This window comes from Labrus mixtus, chromosome 3 (genome assembly GCF_963584025.1).
Source record: "Labrus mixtus chromosome 3, fLabMix1.1, whole genome shotgun sequence".
Classification (NCBI taxonomy): domain Eukaryota; kingdom Metazoa; phylum Chordata; class Actinopteri; order Labriformes; family Labridae; genus Labrus; species Labrus mixtus.
The window spans coordinates 32,817,030-32,839,282 of NC_083614.1; the positions used below are offsets into that span (position 1 = coordinate 32,817,030).

General features: G+C 44.8%; 1 protein-coding gene and 1 long non-coding RNA gene across 7 annotated transcripts in view; one reads left to right on the forward strand and one right to left on the reverse strand.

Annotated features, from left to right (window-relative positions):
* Positions 1-22,253, reverse strand: part of LOC132972089 (uncharacterized) — a 473,300-nt gene that overhangs the window by 400,452 nt on the left and 50,595 nt on the right. The gene's annotated exons all lie outside the window — the stretch shown is intronic.
* The window catches only part of mast2 (microtubule associated serine/threonine kinase 2), a 168,540-nt gene that overhangs the window by 121,218 nt on the left and 25,069 nt on the right, over positions 1-22,253 (forward strand). For 3 of the 6 annotated variants that reach the window (XM_061034950.1, XM_061034955.1, XM_061034956.1), the window contains 6 exons: positions 4,285-4,360; positions 6,603-6,623; positions 8,167-8,245; positions 9,927-10,081; positions 17,175-17,250; positions 17,875-18,084. In XM_061034950.1, the coding sequence (XP_060890933.1) occupies positions 4,285-4,360; positions 6,603-6,623; positions 8,167-8,245; positions 9,927-10,081; positions 17,175-17,250; positions 17,875-18,084 (617 nt within the window). The remainder of the gene's footprint in view (positions 1-4,284; positions 4,361-6,602; positions 6,624-8,166; positions 8,246-9,926; positions 10,082-17,174; positions 17,251-17,874; positions 18,085-22,253) is intronic. The other 3 variants (XM_061034951.1, XM_061034953.1, XM_061034954.1) reach the window with 3 other exon arrangements.

A 22,253-nucleotide genomic window follows, 5' to 3' on the forward strand; every position in this document is an offset into this window, starting at 1 on the left:
ACACGGCGTAACTAAATTAACTTCTATTTTTGTTGCCATGGTATCAAAACAAGTCCAGAATTAGTTTGATTTTTAGTAATGTCGTGTCAAAGTTTAAAAATCTGGTATTATGATGACACTACCGTGACTCCAAAGCCCCTTTAGTTTGATTAAATTGTCCGTATTTGTTGGGTTGTATTAAATCCACAGATATTAATGTGACAAAGTGTGAACTCTGACGTTTTATTTTGAAATGTTCAGTGTTTATTTTTAAGTTATATAGATTTTTTTGTCTATAAAGTTAAAATTGAATTCCTCTCTCGTTTTTCATCACACACACACATTTCATCGTGAACGTGTGTGTGCTGCCGCTCTGTGTGTGACAGATGAAATTGGGGCTGACAGAATTTTTGTCGAACACTCGACAGCGTCTGAAACACACAAAACCTCAAAACCACCATCAGCAACCAACACACACACACACACACACACACACACACATACACACACACCCTCCACCAGGCAAATGTAAAGAGAGAGACAGAGAGATGAATAATAGTGATATTGATTGATGGTGACTGAGGGGGAGGGGGGGGAGAGTTGAAGTATAGATCGGGAGGACGGAATATAAATGGATCTCTGACAGAGACTGAACGAGAAGAGACAAAGACGACGGGATGGATGTGAGACACGGAGAGATGTTCAAATATCAACAATTACAGAGAGGGGGAGAGAGAGGGGGGGATAGACAGAGAGAGAGAGAGAGAGACATGGAGGGGGGAGAGAGGGAGATATATATATAGAGAGGGAGGGAGGGAGAGAGAGAGGGGGAGAGAGAGAGACACATGGAGGGGGGAGAGAGAGAGAGGGAGATATATATGGAGAGGGAGGGAGAGAGAGACACATAGAGGGGGGAGAGAGAGACACATGGAGAGAGGGAGAGAGAGAGACACATGGAGGGGGGAGAGAGAGAGAGGGAGATATATATGGAGAGGGAGGGAGAGAGAGACACATAGAGGGGGGAGAGAGAGGGAGACACAGATGGAGGGGGGAGAGAGAGACACATGGAGAGAGGGAGAGACAGAGAGAGAGAGGGAGAGATCCTCGTTAAGCTCTAAAGATAGTTGGTCGTCTTCATCCGTTATTTCAGTTTATTATAAATGTTTAGTTTCATTTTGAAGCTGTTTGGATTTTTCTTTGGCCTCGTATTTACTTTCAGCTTTAAAGCTCTCACTCTGCTTCTGTTCTCTGCTGTGAGGCCACCAGTGTCAAATGTTGTTGTTGTTGTTGTTGTTTTGGCTTCAATAGACTTCATGATAAGTGTGACATTAGCTTCAAAGCTAACACAAGCCATGATGTAGCCGGAGCCCAGGCTGAATTCTAACAGTTATTGGTATTTAGCCGATGAGTATTAAAGCTTCCCCTTCATTCCTGCAGACCATCTGAATACAGAGATGATTGCTTTTTCTTCTTCTTCTTCTTCTCTCTCTATCTCTCTCTCTCTCTCTCTCTCTCTCTCTCTCTCTCTCTCTCTCTCTCTCTCTCTCTGGCTCTAATCATGAATTTCATCATGGTTTCAATCATGAAGTCGTTAGCTGCTAATCAGACGGACATTCCTCACAGTCTCATATCCTGCGGGGGCTGATGAGGACGAGTCCTCTTCAAAAAAAAGACTTTTATTAAATGTTGAGAGTCTGCATAAATCCCTCCTTTCATTTCTCAGCTCCTTTTTTTTGTGTGTTCCATCTCCATCATTTCTGCCCTTCCCTCCCTCCTTTTGAACCTCTCCGTCTCCTCCTGGCTCTCGCTCCGTCCGCTCTTCTTGAACTTTCCTCTCCCGCCCCCCCTGACTGACGGCGAGCTGTTATTTAGCAAAGGGCAGCGGATGATTGACAGCTGCGTCGTGTGCTCTGACTTCTGATGAGTGCTGTCAAACAAACCCAGCTCTCAGCTTTTTAACTGTAACAAAGGAACGGAAGGAGAGACAGCGGGGATCAGAGTTTTTCTCTTATTCACTTTCTTGTCACGCTTCGTGAGGAAATACAAGTTTTTCTTTTCCCCAATTACAGCGGCGTTTTGTTCCTCCCAAACACACTCTCCCCCGGGGACGCAGTCAGACTGAAGAGGCACGATGCAGATATTACATTTGCATGTTTCTCCTACGCCGTGTATTTTTCTGTGCTCTTTGCCAAAGTAGGTCACTGTCACTGCAGTCTGCAGCTCAAAGTGTCTCAAAGTGTGACAGCAGAGCAGCTTCTATCTTTACCTGACGAGACGCCCACCAGGTGCTCTCAGCTCTGCTTCAGTGTTCAGGTTTAAAATCCACACAGAGAGTGTTACGATCCTTCAGGATATATGTGAACATACTGAAAGTGACCCCATGCCCCCTGGTGGACGGAACACGACTTCAGAAACCTGTGGGACTTTGGCTGCAGGTTTTCTTTTGGTGTCCTGGTTCTGTTTGACGCCCATGACTTGTGACTTACTTTATCATTTATATAAGTTAAAATGTCAAACATTTGTGGTGAGACATTTGGCATTAGGCCAGGCCGGCAACAAGTCCTACAAAAAATACTGTACTTGTATTCTGGGACCCCGTTTCCACCAAGCGGTCCGGTTTGGTTCAGTACAGTTTGTTACAGTTAACCCTGATCTGGCTTGCCTGTCCTCAGCCAACCGTCCCCTTAGACATCACTAAATCACAGCAGCGTGACATAGTGTAAACCGCCAATAAATTCAACAAAGAAGAAGAATGCGACACAGTAAACAAAAATCTATGATTTCTAGGAAGGTCTGCATCTCCGAGGAGAAAAACAAAAACAGCTTTAACAGGATATGTAAACAAGGTGCGTTTTGAGTTTGTTCTTTATTACCACTGTCGCACAGGAAGTGACGACTCTATCGACCAATCAGCGGACTGCAGTGTGTCTAGCTCCAACCTTAAGGGTCAGATCGGTACGCTTGGCATCCCAACAGAAGGGAAACAAAAAAGTGGGATGGGACGGATCAGTTATTTTGATACCCTTCCCAATTTTTGACAGTGGAGCACCAAACAATGCACACCGAACCGAACTGAACCGAACTGAATCGGATCGCTAGTTTCAGAAGGAGTTTGTGACATTGAAAGTCCAGTAGCCTCACACACGTTGATCTCATGTCACACACACACACACACACACACACACACACACACACACACACACACACACGCGCACACATATCTTCCTATATTCACACACAAACAGTCCAGTTTATAAATCAGTGCTGTGTGTGATTTATCTTCACAGAAGAAAATGATTCTTTGTCTGTGAACGAGCCTTAAACATGAACTGAACCTCTACACACACACACACACACAGACACACACACACACACAGAGAAACATGTGAATCCCTGAAGTGTGACCGTGCAGAGACGTTCCCCCTGAGAGTCCTCCATGTCCTCCGTGTCCTCTTAATTCAACTTCAGAATAAATTGAAGCAACAATCCGGATCTCATGTGACGTGTTTCACGCTAACAGGCTCCTGTTTGACTAATAACACACGTGTTCACTCGAGTGTGTGTGCATACGTGTTCTGCTCAGAGGCACAGATTCACATCTGACAGGAAGCAAATGCTCATATTAATATTTCAGTTTCTGCTGCTGAGGAAAAATGCATAATTGATGTGGAAACGTCCGACTACTTAATCTCTCTTTTTTCTGAGGCCGCCAGCCTTTATGTCCCATACATCCCTGTGTGTGTGCGTGTGTATATCTGTGTGTCTAACCCTTCACTCTGCTGATTTATTGGATGCACAGGACAGTCACAGTGCTGAGTTTCCCTTCAGATTAGGAGTGTCACAATGCATGAGTTTTAAAACTTTAATATGATTCTAGTAAAAATGTAACTATTTTGGTATCTGTAGATCCACATCGGATTAGTCATCCCTCCGATGTCTCCACCCTCCTCTCGTCCTCTTCAACAAATGAGACTCTCAGTGTCTGTGTCCATCTCTCATCCACCGTCATTACCGCCTCTTTCTCATATTTCTGTTTCTCACTATTTATATATTACTTATATAAAGTATTGCAAAGACCTTTAAAGAGCCTGAAGACCCCCACAGTCACTCTGTTAACCTCCCCCCCCCTACAACTTGTTTCAAAGCAGTAATCTGGTGCATGTTGTTGGGAGTACTGTTGTTACCTATTTGACCATCTGTCATCTTATTAGTTGATGATCTAAACAGGTGTTTTGTCAGTACGGTGTGTGTTTATCCTCCTAACCTGTAATTTAATGTCCTCGTTCTTCTCTCTCCCTCCCTCAGGCACCAGCCCTCTGGACAGCCCCCGAAACTTCTCCCCCAACACAGCTGCACACTTCTCCTTTGTTCCTGCTCGCAGGTGAGGCTCACAGAAACACACACACGCCCAGCGCTAAGGTGTGTTTAGAGCAGGGTCACACCTGGAAATCAGATCGTGTGCATGCTGAAGCCACATGATGAACAAACATGTAGACAAAGTGCACGTTCAGGCTGATAAGGAGACGGATCAGCAGCTCAGGGATCTGATTGCTGTGTTCCCAAAAATCCTGGCTGCAGCTCTGATTTTATCCATCTGAAATATTCTTTTAATATCAGAGTAGAAGCTCAGATATCATGTTGGTACAAGAATGAAAAAAAAATGCAATAAAGCCCCTTTTTGTGTTAGACTGCAGCAAGTGTCTAAACCAAAGCTGCAGCTTCCTTCACAGGTAAATTATAATTTATTGGAAATTAAATTACAGGAAAGCTCTTAATTCAGACAGACGGTGAGGAAGTGTGAGGTGTGAATGGATGAGCAGCTTTAACGTCGACATCTTTGAAACGGTTTGAAACAGCTCGGTGGCATCGGCGCCCACTGAGCCTCCGTGCTGCTGCTGCCCGATGAGGAGGGAGATGATCAGTCTGAGGCTGTCACTCAAACCGGGATTAATAAACCTCTTATCTGTCTGGGCTCTGCGCTCAGACAGTAATTACTGAGAGGATAGGAGAGGGAGAAAGAGCGTGCAGCGTGTGTGTGTGTGTGAGCATGTCTGCACCTGCACGTCCAGATTCCTGACTCACTTTAAATCCAACATTTTGTTTTAAAAAAAGATGATGTTTAAATCTCATTTTAAAGTTTCTCTGCCAGCCTGCTGCCTCTCAACCCTTCATTAAGATGATGATGTTCCCATGGTAACACACCTCCCCTGTCACACTGGACCTCTGGGGAGATTTCCATGACAACATCATCACACATGGTTACGCAGCCTCGCGGCAGTGCAGCAGCCAAAAAGAGCATTAGTGTCGATTTGAATTGGAAATCCGTCTCTGTCCGATTGTTGACCTCGGCGATGCAGCTGAGCAGCAGACGCCAGGGCGGCGCTGACACCTTGTGGTGGAGGACGGAATTACATCTGAGTCTACAGCACTCTTTGCACAAAAGCTGCACAGTTTCTTTTTTTCTTGAGAGACATGGCGTTCTTTTTAGTTCATAAAATTCTCATCACCTTTGAAATGTTAATTTGAGGAAGTTAAAATCAGTGTGTGTAGCTTTCACGTCAACACTTTTCTAATGTTTATTAGATGATGTGACCGGCGCTGATTCACAACACAACTGCTGAGCCATCTTTTTGGCTTTATTAGATCGGACAACTGAAAGGTAGTGAGTAGAAAAGCGTGGGGGGTGACATGCAGCGGAGGGCCGAGGTCAGATTTGAACCCACAGCTGCTGCATCGTGGACTATAGTCTCTGTACATGGGGGGCAAGACATGACCTCTAGGCCATCCGGTGCCTCATATTCAACACTTTTTGACGCCTCATTCTACTGACTTACCTCACTTACTGAGATGGGATTATTTGGGCCGATACTGATATCAATATTGGGGAGAAAAAAATATATCGGTCGATATCTTGGATTTAGATCTTCACATTCACAAAATAATATTAAAAACATGAGATGTAGTGTGTGTGTGTGTGTGTGTGTGTGTGTGTGTGTGTGTGTGTGTGTGTTTGTGTATAGGTTCATGTGTGTTTGTGTGTGTTTGTGTGTGTGTGTGTGTGTGTGTGTGTGTATGGGTTCATGTGTGTTTGTGTGTGTGTGTGTGTGTGTGTGTGTGTGTGTGTGTGTGTGTTTGTTTGTGTGTGTGTGTTTGTGTTTGTGTGTGTGTGTGTGTGTGTGTGTGTGTGTGTGTGTGTGTGTGTGTGTGTGTGTGTGTGTTTGTGTACATGTGTGTGTGTGTGTGTGTGTGTTTGTTTGTGTGTGTGTTTGTGTACATGTGTGTGTGTGTGTGTGTTTGTGTATGGGTTCATGTGTGTTTGTGTGTGTGTGTGTGTGTGTGTGTGTGTGTGTGTGTTTGTTTGTGTGTGTTTGTGTGTGTGTGTGTGTGTGTGTGTGTTTGTTTGTGTGTGTGTTTGTGTACATGTGTGTGTGTGTGTGTGTGTGTGTGTGTGTGTGTGTGTGTGTGTGTGTTTGTTTGTGTGTGTGTTTGTGTACATGTGTGTGTGTGTGTGTGTTTGTGTATGGGTTCATGTGTGTTTGTGTACATGTGTGTTTGTGTGTGTCTGACAGCTGCTAACAGCTTCATATAAAAGAAAAACAAACCCTGTCTTGTCTCCCTCACAGTCACGGACACAGGGCTGACAGGTAACCTCTCGCTCCAGACCCCTTTTTTTTGCTTCCTCTTCCTGCCGTCACCTTCCTGCCCTCCGTCCTGCATGGCTGAGCGAGCACACGCTGACCCACATCAATAAGTCGTCCTGCAGACTCTCTTCTTTGAATCGCTCTCTGATCTCTGGAAGAAGTCTTAAGAATCTAAAAGTAGGGAGATGGGTCATGAGGTGTTGGAAAACTTTGGGGTGAATCAGGGAAGAGAATAAGAAACACCAACAGTATATTATTCTGAGAGTCTCGTATCATCTCCCTTTGTGCCAGAGAGCTAAAGTTTTGACTATGAAACACGTCAATGTTCCAAAACAATGACATAATAACTGTCCTGTCAGCACAAATCCCCAGAACAGTGCAGAAGAATCCCTAAAACATGTTCTCCTTTTCTTGCTTTTGAAAAGAAATTGAGTAAAACTTGAGTAGCCGTTTATTTAACAAATCAAACTCAAGCAGGGTTTGAAAAGTGTGAATCCAGGTGTGTGTTCGGAGTAGACGGGTCAGGTTGTGACTCCATCATGCTTTATCTGTTGTTTTTTCAAACATGGGCAACCCTTTGACATATTCAGGGGTCCAAATGACTAATGATCCACCTGATCACCAAAAGTGTTGATTGCTCCTAATGGGCTCAGATTGTTTATCTAAACGTACGGCATGTTGTCAGCTTCAGAGCTTCAAGCTGTCTTTGGGAAGGCTCAATTACATCGATAGAATTATTTCATCATGAAGAGAGTGACATCTTGTTAAAGGAGCAGTATATAACTCTTACCCCTAGTGTTTAAAATGGGTACTGCAGTCTAAATTCTAAACATCATAGAGAGCTGTCCCCCCCTCTAGAGTCGATGCTCACACAGGTCACCATGTGGTGGACTCTGAAGCTTCAGTGTTTATCCAGCTCTGCATGGGTCTGTAAACCTTTCTGTGTTCTAACCTCTCTCCATTTTTCAAAAGCATCTCCAATATTGATCCTAGTTTGAGCACGTTTCTGCTCGTGGAGCTTATTAGAAACATGCAGAGGCTTTTTAGGTCGGGTACAATCACTTCTATCTGAACCACTTCTCTTGACCCGCTTCCATCGCTGCAACACCTGTTGACCTGATAACTGCTCTCATATCTGACAAACCGAGGGGCGGTTTGTCTTCTTCTGTGACAAAACGCTGTCTCTCAGCAGGGATCCTTTCTGTAGTGATGTCACACTTAAGAGTAACAATCTGAGTCTGTCAGGGACAATAGTTGGATCGATTTCTTTGCAGCCATGACAATCTGCAGGAAAACATACAAAAAATTTTGAACCTATTTGTCATTTAGAGTTGAAGATATTCAATCAGAGCCCAGGTTTAAAAGCGGTAATAATGACTCTTTGCCTGCACAGTCTGTGGACTCTCCTCATGGCTTTGCCTGTGCTTCTTGTTCTCCTCGTGTTTTGCATTTTCCCTGACATATCTGCATCTTCCTGACATAGCTGTTATAGACTGTGGTTATTGTTTTAAATGTCTTCATCTGTTTGTTTTTTTCTCCCCTGCAGGACGGATGGCAGACGCTGGTCTCTGGCCTCGTTGCCTTCCTCTGGTTATGGCACCAACACTCCCAGCTCCACTGTCTCGGTAAATACCTTTAATATCATACCTGTAGCTCTGCAGATGAATGTATGTGTGGATCCCAAAACAACACAGAAATAAAACATTCTGCTCCCTCTGCCTTCACTGCAAAGCAACAAAGAGACCAACTCCTTACTCTCCTCAATCTCACTTCAACAGTCCCTCTGGTCTGATCGCTCTCCATCTCCTTTTCCTTCAACTGCTCCTTCATCTCTCTCTTATTCCCCGCTGTGCACTTTCTCGTTACCTGCCGCCTGTAGAAAGAGTCTCAGCACGCTTCAAAGGCTCTGAGCCGAGTCCGCTAACTGTGGGAGCTCTTAACTCCACATAGAGACTTCTAACATTCCGGATAGGTCAGTTCATTTAAAAAACGTTCAGAACATAGATGACTTGTTTGATGAAAAGGACTTCCTTATGTGCAGAGTGATTATTTAAAGGTCCCAACATTTACAGAAAGGAGGGTTAGAAGCTGTCATTGGGCGAGAGGCGGGGTACACCCTGGACTGATCGCCAGTCAATCTGTCAATTACAGAACTAACAGGTGAAGTTACTCGCTACAACAACAGTAATCTGAGTAATGGATTACTTCAACGTGCATAGACCTAGTAATATCTGCGCATATCTGTGATGGAATAAGCCGATACCGATAGTCATGTGATATGTCATTATCATGAGCTGGGATATGAATCGATCGGGCTCTAATTTAAACCAACGTATTGCACATTCCATCAGTAGTGTTAGCGCTAGCCTCCTGGCTAACATTAGCTCCCTTTGGGCCTGCTTACATCCGTTACATTACCAAAAAACAAAAGTTCGGGGAGCTAGATGGCTTAGTGGTTATGGGTTCGAATCCGACCTCGAACCCTTTCCTGCGTGTTATTCCCCGCTCTCTCCTCCCAACATTTCCTGTCTCTCTTCGGCTGTCCTATCGAGCGCAATAAAATAAAAAAACGCATCCCTCCAATCATTTAAAGAAGACGGGGTTCACATTTTGAATGAACTAGCCTGATGGTGAGTATTTAGGTGTAGAATAAAATGTGGTCCTTGATGCTTAAAATCAGGATGGACCAAGTTTTTGCTGACCTCCATGTGTGACTGGGCCACAGAAAGACTCCCCCCTGAATCCCCCCCCCCCCCCCCCCTTATTGGCGGCCTTGCCCCCCAAACACCGGCAGTTAAATGAACACAAGTAAGAAAGAAAAAAATTGACCAAAATCTTTTTTATCTGAACTTAGTCGAGGATTTTCTCTGACTAAAACCGAACAAGCTGTAACCATGAGCGGCGTTCATGAGCCTGAGTGTTTGTTTGTGTAACATCTGTCGTTATGATGATTTATTGTCTGCCATCTGTAGAGGCACTGTGTTAGGAATTAACCCGGGTGGTTATATTTAGGATGGTCTTTGTGGTCACATTGGTGGGATGATTTAAAGTCTCTAGTGGGCTTTTATGAGTTGAGCTATTTGACCTCCCACAGCTCGCCATTCAGAACTAAACGCTCCGTATATCAGGGTTAGGCATGAAGAGAGAGAACACCTCGACTCAGCTGAGTGAAAGCCAACCCTCCCCGTCCTCCCCGTCCTCTCCTGACCTGGACTAGCCCCGGCGTTCGCCCCGCTCCATCCTGACCCCGCAGTAGCTCCAGTCCTGGTTGTAATCTGTGCTCCCTCTGTGCTCCTCCTCTCACAGTCCTCCTGTTCATCTCAGGAGAAGCTGCACCAGCTGCCCTTCCAGCCCACGCCGGACGAGCTGCACTTCCTCACCAAACACTTCAGCTCCGAGAGCATCACGGACGAGGATGGACGCCACTCCCCCGCCATGAGACCGCGCTCCCGCAGCCTCAGGTAGGAGCTCTGTCAAACTTATTCAACACAAACACAAACACTGTCCCGGTCCTGACTGTGAGCAGAGACAACCACAGCTGAGTGTTGGAGCTGATGTGGTAAAGAAGCTCGTCTTCTGAAGGCCTGCAGCTGCAGCCAGTAGAAGTTTGTTGTGTTGGGGTAACGCATCAAAAAACACTCTACTGACTTTCATTTTGTAACAGCTCAAGGTATATAACACATTTTAAAATAAAGTTCAACAGTTATTTAGTTACGTCCAAGCAGCATCCTCCAGTGTTAAAAAATGAAGCCAATGCTGAAGTGCAAAATCCTGCAGTTCCTCAAGTGTCCACTAGAGGCTGGCTGCAGAAGCACAGGAAGTCACATACACACCCATTCTAAAAAGTCTGTTTTTACAGCAGAGATTAACATGTTTACAGCCTGGTTCAAAAAAACAAATAGGTGTGATTAGTTATTGTCATCATGTGCACACACTGTACGGGGGGTGAAACAGTTCATTTTTTAAACGGTTTATCAAGAGACTTAAAACCCGCCTCAGCTCCAGCTCTCAGCCTGTCGTTAGGTTGACTGAAAGTTAGACTGAGACAGCATTTCCAACATGGCGGCTGCTGCCAATAAAACCTCCTGAGCTCCCTGCAGGAACAGATGACTGACGGTTAATAAAGTCTGTTTATGTTTTAGACTGTATGACGATGTGACTTTGAGATTGGCCTCTGAACTTTTTAACTTTTTTTTATCTGATGTTTCTTTTGATTGAACGAAAACAAAGGTTATTTTTAGACTGAATTCTAAACCTGACAGCGTCAATCAGAACTGAACATCACTGATCTTACTCAGTGGATTAAACTAGACTTTATATCTTCCTCTTTCATATTTCTTGAGGCTGAATGATGAAAAACAGACCTGAAGGATGAACATAAATTAGCATACTCTGATACTGTTTTTTTTTATTTTACTTTTTTATGTCGGCTCTGGGAAAGGTCAGAGTCTTCGCTCTGACATGTTCATGACAGGTTAAAGTCCGCCCTGCTCCTATCAGCCACACTCACCTGCTCATCTGTGGATCCATCAGCCCGTCTTCTATTCAATCTGTCCGACTCCATCTCAACTTTGCCCTTTAATGGACGGTTTTCAAACTGCCTTCTGTGTCATCCCTCCTTAAACTTTGAGCATTAACGATGTCAGTGTGGGACACCTATTGAGGAGCGTTGTGAGATTTGTAGCTCCTTACTGAATCTGATTCTGGCGTCAGTAAAATCCCTCATTTCAGCCTCTGCCTGAAACGCTTCGTTTCAGCTGCTGTCCCCGCCTCCCAACGTGTCCACTCTCCTCTGATTGGCCGGCTCAGTTTGCAGTTGCAGAGGAGTTCTAGTGAGCTTCAGGTGGGCGTGTCCTCAAAAGAGCTGCCGTAATGGACATGTCCTACAACTTTCCTCCATGCTTTGCTCTGATTCGTCGGCAGAACCTGAAGTCTCTTGAAGTTCTCTTAACATCTCGTTCAGCAGAAAACCACGTCCGGGATGACGCCAACAACTGTGTGTCTTGTGTTTTAAATATTCCTTTATGTACTTCATTTGTTCTCGTCTTAGTCCCTCTCCTCCACCTCGTGCAGCTCTGTCCTCCTCATCCTTCCCCTGACTTTGCACACAGATATTGAATTCTTTCACCCTCTGAGTTGAAAGGAGGAGAGACAGAGTTGCATGCTGGGTATCTGATGAGGGTCCCACTGTGTGAGTTGATTGATGTCAGGCTCTGCAGTACGGTCTCAGGTAATCCTCTGTCAGCCCGTGTCCCCATGCGACCTCTTTCATTGTCTCCATATTTAAAAAAAAATAAATGTTTCAGGCGGAGGAGTAGATTTTTTTTTTTTTTTTTTTTTTTTTATAAATGTTCCAGCTGACAAAACTAAAAGAGAGGTAATTACAGAGACAAAGTAAAGAGCAGGTAAATATTCATGGAGGTGACATTGAAAAGTGTTTGAGTGCCGTGATGCCCCCCCCCCCCCCCCCTCCTCCTCATGTGCAGGGAGGATGAGCCTCAGTGGAGAGCCCCTCTTCATATTAGTCCAGCAGCAGCATGTGTCATTAAAAAGCTCTTAGCGAGGAGTCTGCAGACCGTCTGCAGGTCCAGATAAATAACCAACAGAGAGCTTTGGAGAGGAGGACTCAGGAGGAGGGTCCAGGTTCAGTTTGGATCCACATAAATGAAAATACCCCCAAAGGAGATAAACCTGTATGCGCTGAAATCTGAAGAGCGAGGTTAAGAATCATGATGTGATGACAGAGATAGAACGAGTGACTGAGAGGAGAGAGGATGATTGGACCCAGGAGGAGAGACTGTGAACAAATGAAAATGAGCTGCAGAGAACAATCATGTTCATGCAAATGTTACGACTCTGCGATGAGCGATGACACTCGTCCTCTTTGATCATTTAGCAGCTCCTCTCTCTCTCTCTCTCTTCGTCTTCACACCCTCTTCTTCCTCTCTCTGACTTTTCTTCTTGCACGTTCTTGGTTTCCTCCATTTTTCTGTCCATCCGCTCGTCAATGCATCAGAAATGAGCTGACCACATCCATCCATCACACCTGTGCAGCTTCCTACAGGCTGCTGCACCTCATTACCTCACTGTTTGAAAAAACCACAGACTTCATTCTTCAACATGTTCCAGTGTGAGCAAACTCATTACAGCTTCTGTTTTTACATGATTTTAAATCTACCACAGAGCTGTGAGTTCACCTGGACGGAGTCATCCTGACATTTGTAAAGTATTAGACTGAGACAGACACAATGGGGGGGGGATAGAGACCTGAAGTTTGGGGATCGTCTAGTTGCTCTGCTCTCACTGGTCGAGTCTGAGCAGTCGTATCACCAAAAGATCAAACATGCCAGAAATTCCGGCCCTGATTCACCATCGTGTCCACCCGTTCACAGCAGAGCACCGCCAACGATACATGATCAGGCTGAAATTCAGCCCAACTTCAAAATGAGTCGTGCAACTCTTAATCAGGTAGATTCTTACTCGGACTATCAAACTTTTTAGAGTCATATATCGCTAGAATTCAATAGTTAATCACGATTAATCGCATGTTTGAAATCCCATTATTTCACATGTAAAAAATAAAATAGTTAGGCTTTTATTTTGCACAGAAACAGGAAGTGGTTAGGGATCCCAAAGTGAGCTCAAACAGCTCAAAGGAACGGTAACAAAGGTCAATATGTGATGTCATAAGGTCAATGTGTGATGTCATAAGGTCAATGTGTGATGTCATCAGGTGGATATTACTGTCTGAGAGTTTGTTAAAGTGAAATGAGACATTCAAAGATGCAGCAGTGTTCTTCTTTTACATCACTGAGACTACAGGGAGACACTGAGGACGACTATCTACGGAGAGCCTGAAGGGACAAAATAACATGAGATTAATCTTGATTTCATTCGCAATGAACTAGTTAATGCTGAAAGCCTTAATTTTTACTTTTTGCAGTTTTTAAAATGTCGTATGAAAACAATAACTGAAAGTTGAGATGCAGACAAACGGAACAGAATTCATGACACAAAAGTTTTACCAAACCGTCAACATTTCAGGAAACGTGTACTTAAAATGGCATCGATGGAATCAAAATTCTCATTATGGCATGTTGAGGTTTGCAGCAATCACAGCACACACACACACACACACACACACACAAACACACACACACACACACACACACACACACACACACACACACACGCACACACACCTCAGCCTGGCTCTCTGTCACGGTCAATTAGGCCTCTCATTTCCCGAGTCGCCTGCCTCAGTTGAGATGCATCAATGTTATTTTTCTCTACCTCACACACACACACACACACACACACACACACACACACACACACACACAGCCCCCTCACCTCTCCCCCCCGCCTGCCTCAGCGTCACCATCTGATTCGCTGTCTGCTCTGATTTACTTCAATTACCCTCTCAGCCAATGAGCTCCTCCGCATCCTGAGTGTCTTTTGTCATGTGTGACTTCACCACTTAGCTGCTCACACAAAAAAAAAAAAGAAAACGCTCGTCCAACGACGTTTTAATTATGCCATTCTTTCACACCCTGGGGCTGAAATGCATTTATAAGATATTTCACCTCATAAATATTTTCTGAACTTTTTTTTATCTGCATTCAAAGAACAGAACTCTCCCACAACTTCCTCCAAAGCCTCGTCTCCAAGGTCGTTTCTCAAAATAATGACGAGGATGATTTTCGCACGGATTGCCGTGAGGCGATTTTTATTTCCCATTACAGTAGAAGTAGAGCCGTGTTGTAATTAGCCTTTGTCTGGCTTTCTTCTCTTATTCATCCCGGGGATTTCACTTTGGACCTCGGCTGCTGCTCGCTATGAACACAGAGATTTATTTTAATAACGGCTGAGGCTGCTGAGAGCCACGAGCGCGCAGGAAGAATAACAGAAGAAGAAGATATTCAGTGAAAATTAAAGAATGTACATAACAGCCTCGGGCGCTGAATCCATCTCTGCCAAGGCTAACCTTAAAATACTGAGCCGAGCAGCAGAGGCAGCGCTTTGATTGATTCTTCTTTTTCAAGAAACACGAGCATGAAAGCAGAGTTTTGAAAGTTGAGCTCGTAGTGAGATGTTAAGTGTGCGGGCTCACAGTGGACGTGTTTTTAAGGGTCACTCAGGTTGTGTGGTTGAAAAGTCAAATTCACCTGCAACAAAGAGCCGAGCTGTGGGACATCAGGATGGAGGAAGGAAAGTCTTAAAAACACCTTTCTGAAATTCTGTCAGATAAGAAACCTGCAGCGAGGAGCGAGTTACAGAAAAACAAATCATAAGACAAAGCAGGCTGAAACAAAAGACAAATGGCAGCGTGTGTGTGTGTGTGTGTGTGTGTGTGTGTGTGTGTGTGTGTGTGTGTGTGTGTGTGTGTGTGTGTGTGTGTGTGTGTGTGTGTGTGTGTGTGTGTGTGTGTGTGTGTGTGTGTGTGTGTGTGTGTGTGTGTGTGTGTGTGTGTGTGTGTGTGTGTGTGTGTGTGTGTGTGTGTGTGTGTGTGTGTGTGTGTGTGTGTGTGTGTGTCACCTTAATGATAAACGGCCTCTCAGACGTTCAGCTGGTGTGTCACGTTCAGGCTGCTCTCATTCCTGTTAGGCTCTTAATTGGACTTTGAGCTGCCGATGGATGAGTTAAAGGATGACCTCATCGCACAGGTCACGTGTGCCTGTGTGTGTTCTCGTGTGTGTGTGTGTGTGTGTGTGTGTGTGTGAGGGGATGACTCATACCAACATATGGAGTCCAAAATTCCTCCTTTACGTCACCCATGTAGCTCTAAGGTTGGGTTTTTTTTTTTCTGATGCCGTTCTTTTATTCTCATATTTTATTATAAATAATGAATTGAATTGTGAAACCTTTATCGTTATCTATTCTCTATTTTAGAGGTTTTTATTGTTAAGTAGTTTGAACATCTTTCTGATTTCAGGGTCACGCTACAAACACAAAATATTCTGGATTTTAAAAAAAATACTCAGTAAGGAAACAAATCTCCGACACTGCTCCGTTTATCTCTCCTGAGTAAAATCAAAGAAAGAAGAAAGAAGCTCCGAGGTCAGCAGCTGTTAAAATGCAGCGTCAGAATATAAAAACATGACGATATTTCTCGTCCAGGTGTAAACACGATCTCAGCAGGTACATGTAGACACAGAGCAGCAGCTGTCATGGAGGAGTCTGATGTTGAACTGGAAGATGCCCTCGCCATCTTTAAATTGTTTGTGGCAGTTACAAACGGATCACAGCTGATCGCAGCGTTTAGGTCGATCCCCCTCGGTTCGAGCAGCACAATCGATAAGAAATGTATCTAGATGTACTGCTGCTGTTCAGAGTGTCAGTGAGAAGAATACATCGTTTAGTTGCCATGGTGACCGGCTCTACAAACAGGAAGACAATTCAGTCTTTCAAATATATATTTTAAGGTACGTTTTTCCTGGACTTTCACACACAGACGGCTCGTGAAGTAGCTCTGCAGACCTGAAAGTTGAACAGACTTTCTGAACTTTTGATGAACAGACGGATTATGTGATCAGATTTTTAACTTCTAATTATTCCAAAAGGAATCCGTCAGATTGTAGAGATTACATCACTGTAAAGAGAAATAGATTCATGAAGATGGAGAGTATTTTAAGGCGTGCCAAACATGAAAAGTGGAATTGCAATCTCACCAGATGTGAGATGTTTGCAGAGAGAAATGGAGAGAATGAATAATGCAGAACGCTAACATCTCCTCAGACCTGCTGGAAATGACTCTGCCCCCCCACGACTCCTTTACACTAACACACAATCACAAGAAAACACACACCCCCCTCCTGTCGCCCTCTCGTCCTGAAAGTGAGCCACAGAAAGGTCAAGGATATTGCTGCTGTCGCTGTTCGGTGTTGTTGTAGAGCGAGGTAGGACGCAGGGGGGGTAGGGGGGGTGAAGGGGGGGTGATGTGTGATGGAATAAGAAAAGAGTCCCGGGAGAGAAGATGGAGTCTGCAGAGTGCGAGAGAAGGATGGGTTGATATTCTGGACTGAGAGAGACGTCACTGTCAGTCTGTCAGGTCATGAAACCCCCCGAGAGCTGACGGACACTCACAGAGTCAGAGTCAGCCTTCACTTTATGACTGACAGACACACACACACACACACACACACACACACACACACACACACACACACACACACACACACACCTACCTCTGTGTGTGTGCAGCCGTGCAGCTCCAGAGGTTGTCATGGTCCTCAGTTTACACACATGATGAAGACCCCGAGGTCCCGTTAGTGAGTGTGACCGCCATGCTGCTCTTATTCCCTCTGCGCTCCGATGACCAGAACAATCCCGTCTGTCGCATCCGGGGGGGGGGGGGGGGGGACACGCATCACAGAGTCCTACTTCTCTGATCTCTGGACTTCTCTGGACCTTCATCTCCTTTCTCACACTGACAGATGAAATACAGAAATAGAAACACATTTATTTATTTATGTGGAACAACTTGAATCAGTCAGATCTGAACTCTTTTCCCGACATGACCTCACTCTTCCTTACTTTGTGTGTTTGTTTCAGTCCTGGACGCTCACCCATCTCCTTCGACCATGAGATCGTGATGATGAACCACGTTTACAAGGAGAGGTTCCCCAAGGTGTGTACACAACACACAACACTTCCTGTACACACACGTTCTGCACAGGTCTAGAACACATTTGCAAGGAGATTGCGGGATAATAAACAAAGACAAATGGACGACAAAACTGAAGAAAAATATGTTGTTTACCTTAATTTTTTAATCTTTATTGCTAGAAGGTTGAAAACACATTCTGATAAAAAAGCATTCCCGGTGTAGCAGTAAAAGATCTTCATTTTTGTAAAATTAGGAACAATTTGAAACTTTTTTGAGATAGAAGTTACCTGAGCTAGGTCGGTGCAGTCTTGAATATGTTTGGGGGGAGAGTCCCAGACATGGGGGGTCAGCTTGGGAGAAGGCACTCCCCCCCATGTCTGGGAGGTATCAGACTTTATTTGTGTATATATTTATATTTGTAGAGGTAATCCTGAGTCTCATTTTGTTACTTTTATAAATGTAAAATATTATCTCAGAACGACAGGCACATGTATGCACACCTGAGGGATTATCTCTAATATATGATATTATCCTGGGCAGACACATTTGTTGGTCATGTCTGCCTCTCCATGTGTGAGGTATATACCTCTCTGACTCATCCTCTATCTCACCCCCCCCTCCCCCTAATTGCCTCCCTCCCCTCAGGCGACGGCTCAGATGGAGGAGCGTCTGGCTGTGCTGCTCTCCTCCTCGTCCCCCGATAGAGTCTGCCCGCTGGCCGACGGGGTCCTGAGCTTCATCCACCATCAGCTGATCGAGCTGTCCAGAGACTGCCTGGAGAAAAGCCGAGAGGGCCTCATCACCTCCCGATACTTCTACGAGCTGCAGGAGAACCTGGAGAAGCTGCTGCAAGATGTGAGTCCCAACAAGAGTTTTCTCACTATGGTGCAAAAAAAAAGCAACAAGCGTTCATGCCCTATTGTTTACAGTGAGAAGGCAGACTCAGAGGGCAGAACAAACACCTAGCTGTGGGAGTGTCACCCACCTGGGGGAGGGGTTACTGCCCTTTGTGATGTCATGAAGGGAAAATCTCCAAACGGCCTGTTTGAGCACACATTTTCTGAAAAGTGGAGCAGGCAGAAGACGGAGAGGATGGACTTTTCTCATGATTGGTTACAGAACATGGTTACCTTTTTGCTTCATGTTTCTCAATGATCCACCAACAGGATCCTGACGATCGTAAGTGAAGCTGTTTACCAGTCATATTTGATCTTTGTTTAACTTCTGTTTTGCTTTGTCTGAAATCTCTCCATCGTTATTCCTTCTATAATAAACAATCAGCAGTTTGCTTCCTCTGTGAGCAGAAGCTTGATATCCAATCTGCATCATCAGTGACTGATGTTTCTCAGTCTCAGACAGAGCAGAGCATCGTTTTAGAAGAAGCGTACAAAGAGCCCGCTTCACACAGAGACTTAGGGCACAATACATTTGAAATGGTTATGAACAAATAAAGGGATCCCGGGAGTAAATTCTGCAAATCCTTTATCACCATTTCCCAATTATAGCCTTTGAAATTAACTGTGCAAGTGGAAATGAGTTGGCAGGTTCCTGGAAGGATTATGCAAATGGATACTAATTAAAGAGAAAATAGAGACAGTGTTCAATTCATAAACTTTATATGAATTAATTCAAATACTGCCAAAGGGGAGGTCACCTGGACAAATAAAAGGTGAAATATTTCAAGCAGACGATTCCACAAATACGAAAAGCCTTCAATAGGAAAACATGACCACTCTAGTGTCTTTCCCCCTCCTCTTTAGAGTGGATGCTCACACAGGTCACCATGTGGTGGACTCTGAAGCTTCAGTGTTTATCCAGCTCTGCATGGGTCTGTAAACCTTTCTGTGTTCTAACCTCTCTCCATTTTTCAAAAGCATCTCCAATATTGATCCTAGTTTGAGCACGTTTCTGCTCGTGGAGCTTATTAGAAACATGCAGAGGCTTTTTAGGTCGGGTACAATCACTTCTATCTGAACCACTTCTCTTGACCCGCTTCCATCACTGCAACACCTGTTGACCTGATAACTGCTCTCATATCTGGCAAACCGAGGGGCGTCCAAAACGGCCGTGTGTGGGCGGTGTCTTAAAACCTCCTACCTTCTCTGGTCCAAACAAATCCAGAGCATTCAGGAGCAGAATCTAAAGTTAGAAGGAGGACATACTGGCTGCTGCATTGTTGTCAGAGAAGCCAGCACTTCAACATGTTTCCTTAATGATCAGATAGTAAGATCACTTGGACAATTTGATAACTATTACAGAGAGTCGGCGTCTTGTTTCTGGTCTCTTTGTCTTCATGATGATGTTTTCTTCTACGCCTGGACTTATTGTTGATGCATGACACCATAATCAATTACATCAACAAATCATTCCCTTTCTGTCTCCGGTGATGAATCAAAATGTTCTCCTGGACGTGGATGAAGACATCATGACTGCAGCACGTTTGTGGTCACGCTCAGTTAACCGAGGAACAACTCACAGCGTGACGCGCCCCCCCCGTGCACACTCATCATGGTCGAAAAATCGTCAGCGCCATGTGATGTCATACGACCAAAACATGACACATAAAAGTTGTGTAGCTTCACACATTCCTCCACAGATGCTCTGCGTGTTTACGGCTCACAAATGACCCCGATGTGCTGACGGCAGCGCTGCATTATGGGACGGTTTGGATCCGTTTTGGTGTATTTAAGCATCTTGTTTCTGCGGCTCTGAATGTGGAGGTGTAGATACATGTGTGTGTGTGGTGGTGACATCTCTATTAGCTCAGTTTGCCTACCGCCTGGGGGCTGACATTATGGCTCCCACCGGCCTCTTATTGACCTTCTGTTCTGCTGGGACACACACAAACTATCTCTCAATCACAGACGCACACACATTTATGCAGGCGCGCACGCACACACACACACACACGGCCTCCCCGATTTTAATTTCACACTCCAGCAGTCACCGGGGGCTGACAGATGACTCTCCCAGACGTGCAGGAGGGGTGAAGGAGGTGCAGTCTGAAGGGGTTTTGGGGACGGGGTGGGGATTGGTGGGGATTCCTCCGCTTGTGATTGGCTGGCGGGCTCACAGAGGGGAGGGTTGGATGTGTGAAACATGTTGGAATGCTTTTGGAGAGTGCGAGAACTGAGCACATCTGGAGTAAGCTGCAGACGCCGAGGCTGCAATGCGGGTTGCCAATTCCTGATGATGACATCACCAATTAGGCGGCGTTAGGCAGGTTGATTTGGCGGGCGGCCAACAGCGGCAGCAGGTGGAGGCAGACGTGCAGAGCAGAGGAGGAGGATGAGGCCGTGAGCAGGTGGACGGCGGTGTGGACACAGCCTCCCCGCCTTGCGTTGTTTTTTGGGATTTCCTCGGTTTTTATTTTAGTTTTTTGGAAAGATGTCCCGCGTCTCGTGGCAGAGGAGGCTGGAGGTGGAGGAGGAGGAGGTGATATGGAGGAGCGAGTGGAAGGTGTTCACTCACTGGGAGGAGGAGGAGGACGTGAACTTAACAGTTGAGTCAATTTCAGTTTGATTGGTCGATATTTGTTGGCTTCCTCAAAGTTGTGATGATGACGCCTCTTGAGAAACTAAAGAAAGAATCATTTGTGTTTCTTAACTTTCACTTTGACTTCACTTCAGGCTCAGGACGTTACGAGTCATGACACAGAGCTTACTGTTCAATACGTTGTGATATTCATAAATCAGTTTTAATCAGTTAGATCTGGATTAGTTTCTTTTAATCAGAGTCCCTAAAACAGCCGACATGAAGGCTCTACTTTAAGTTAAATCTGAGTCCAGCTTCAAGTCTTTAAAACATCCGTCAGATCATTTTTAAAAACAGTGTGTAAACTATTTATAAAAGAATGAAAGGGGAATGTTTTTGACTTGAAGACTTTCAGCACTATGGCTCCCAAAGTGCATAAAGGAACACAAACGTTTAGAGTCCGACCGGGCTCTTCTTCAGGTGCTCTATTAAATGCAGGCTCAGGTTTTATTTATCAAACAAAATCATGGAGTCCCACCCGTGTGTGTGGACGCCAGGGGGGAGAAAATGAGACTTGGAGACAGCTCTACCTGACCCCAGGAACCTGGAGTTAGTGAGATTGTAGATCTGATTATCAGCACCTGAGTAAGTGATGGGCGTGTGTTTGTTGACTTCCCACAAACAAATCAACATGATGCTGAAGGATGTTTCTCTTACATCTCTAAGTGTCTGGTTTTGCTTCAGCTGCTTTTCTATAAGAAGATGAGCTGCTGATGTTTCATAAGAATGTACTGGGAAGAGCAAACTACTCCTCGTGCCGGTTTCACAGCTTGTGTCGACCCACATCGGGGATAGTCCAAAAAGTATCTGAGAGGTCGCTGACGGAAACATGAAATATTGAAATCCTCTTGTAATCAGTGAACTGATGGCTTTTTAATAATTGAGTCGTTTGAATGAGTCATCTGACACAGTGAGATATGATAGTTTGATGGACTTAAGAGGGATGCCCATATTTGGTCGTCTTCCCGTCCTTGCTGCTGGAGTTTACTCTCTGAGGTCTGTTGTCGTTGTTTCTGTAGTTCCAGTCGACGGGATCCCGACTGTGATCTGAACCTGGTTTGATAAGCTGCTCGGTTTCATTTTGTTGAGTCTTCAACATGTTCAAGAAGTGAGAAGTTATCATCGTCCCCGTCGTGCTTTCATTTTAAACATGAGTTTAACAATAAGATCAGACGTGGGAGGTTTGTTAAAACAAGTAGCAGAATCTGAGGAAGGTGTTACCATTTATAATCAGCAGGTCCTGAGGAGAGCTAAGGCGTTACTGGTCTGCTCAAGTCACCCACTTCACAGTGAGGTTGACCTTTGACCCTCAGATTGTCATTTCAGAGCTCCTCTGAGGAAAACTAAAAGACTCCAGGCCTCATTTGTCTCCAGTGTCATAAATAAATTAAATAGCAATTAGCCCTTAGCTTGCTCTTTTTGCACTTTAACATTTGCACACCTCCCCATTACTCACTAAATCGTGTTGTGTCCTGATTTTTTATCTTTGT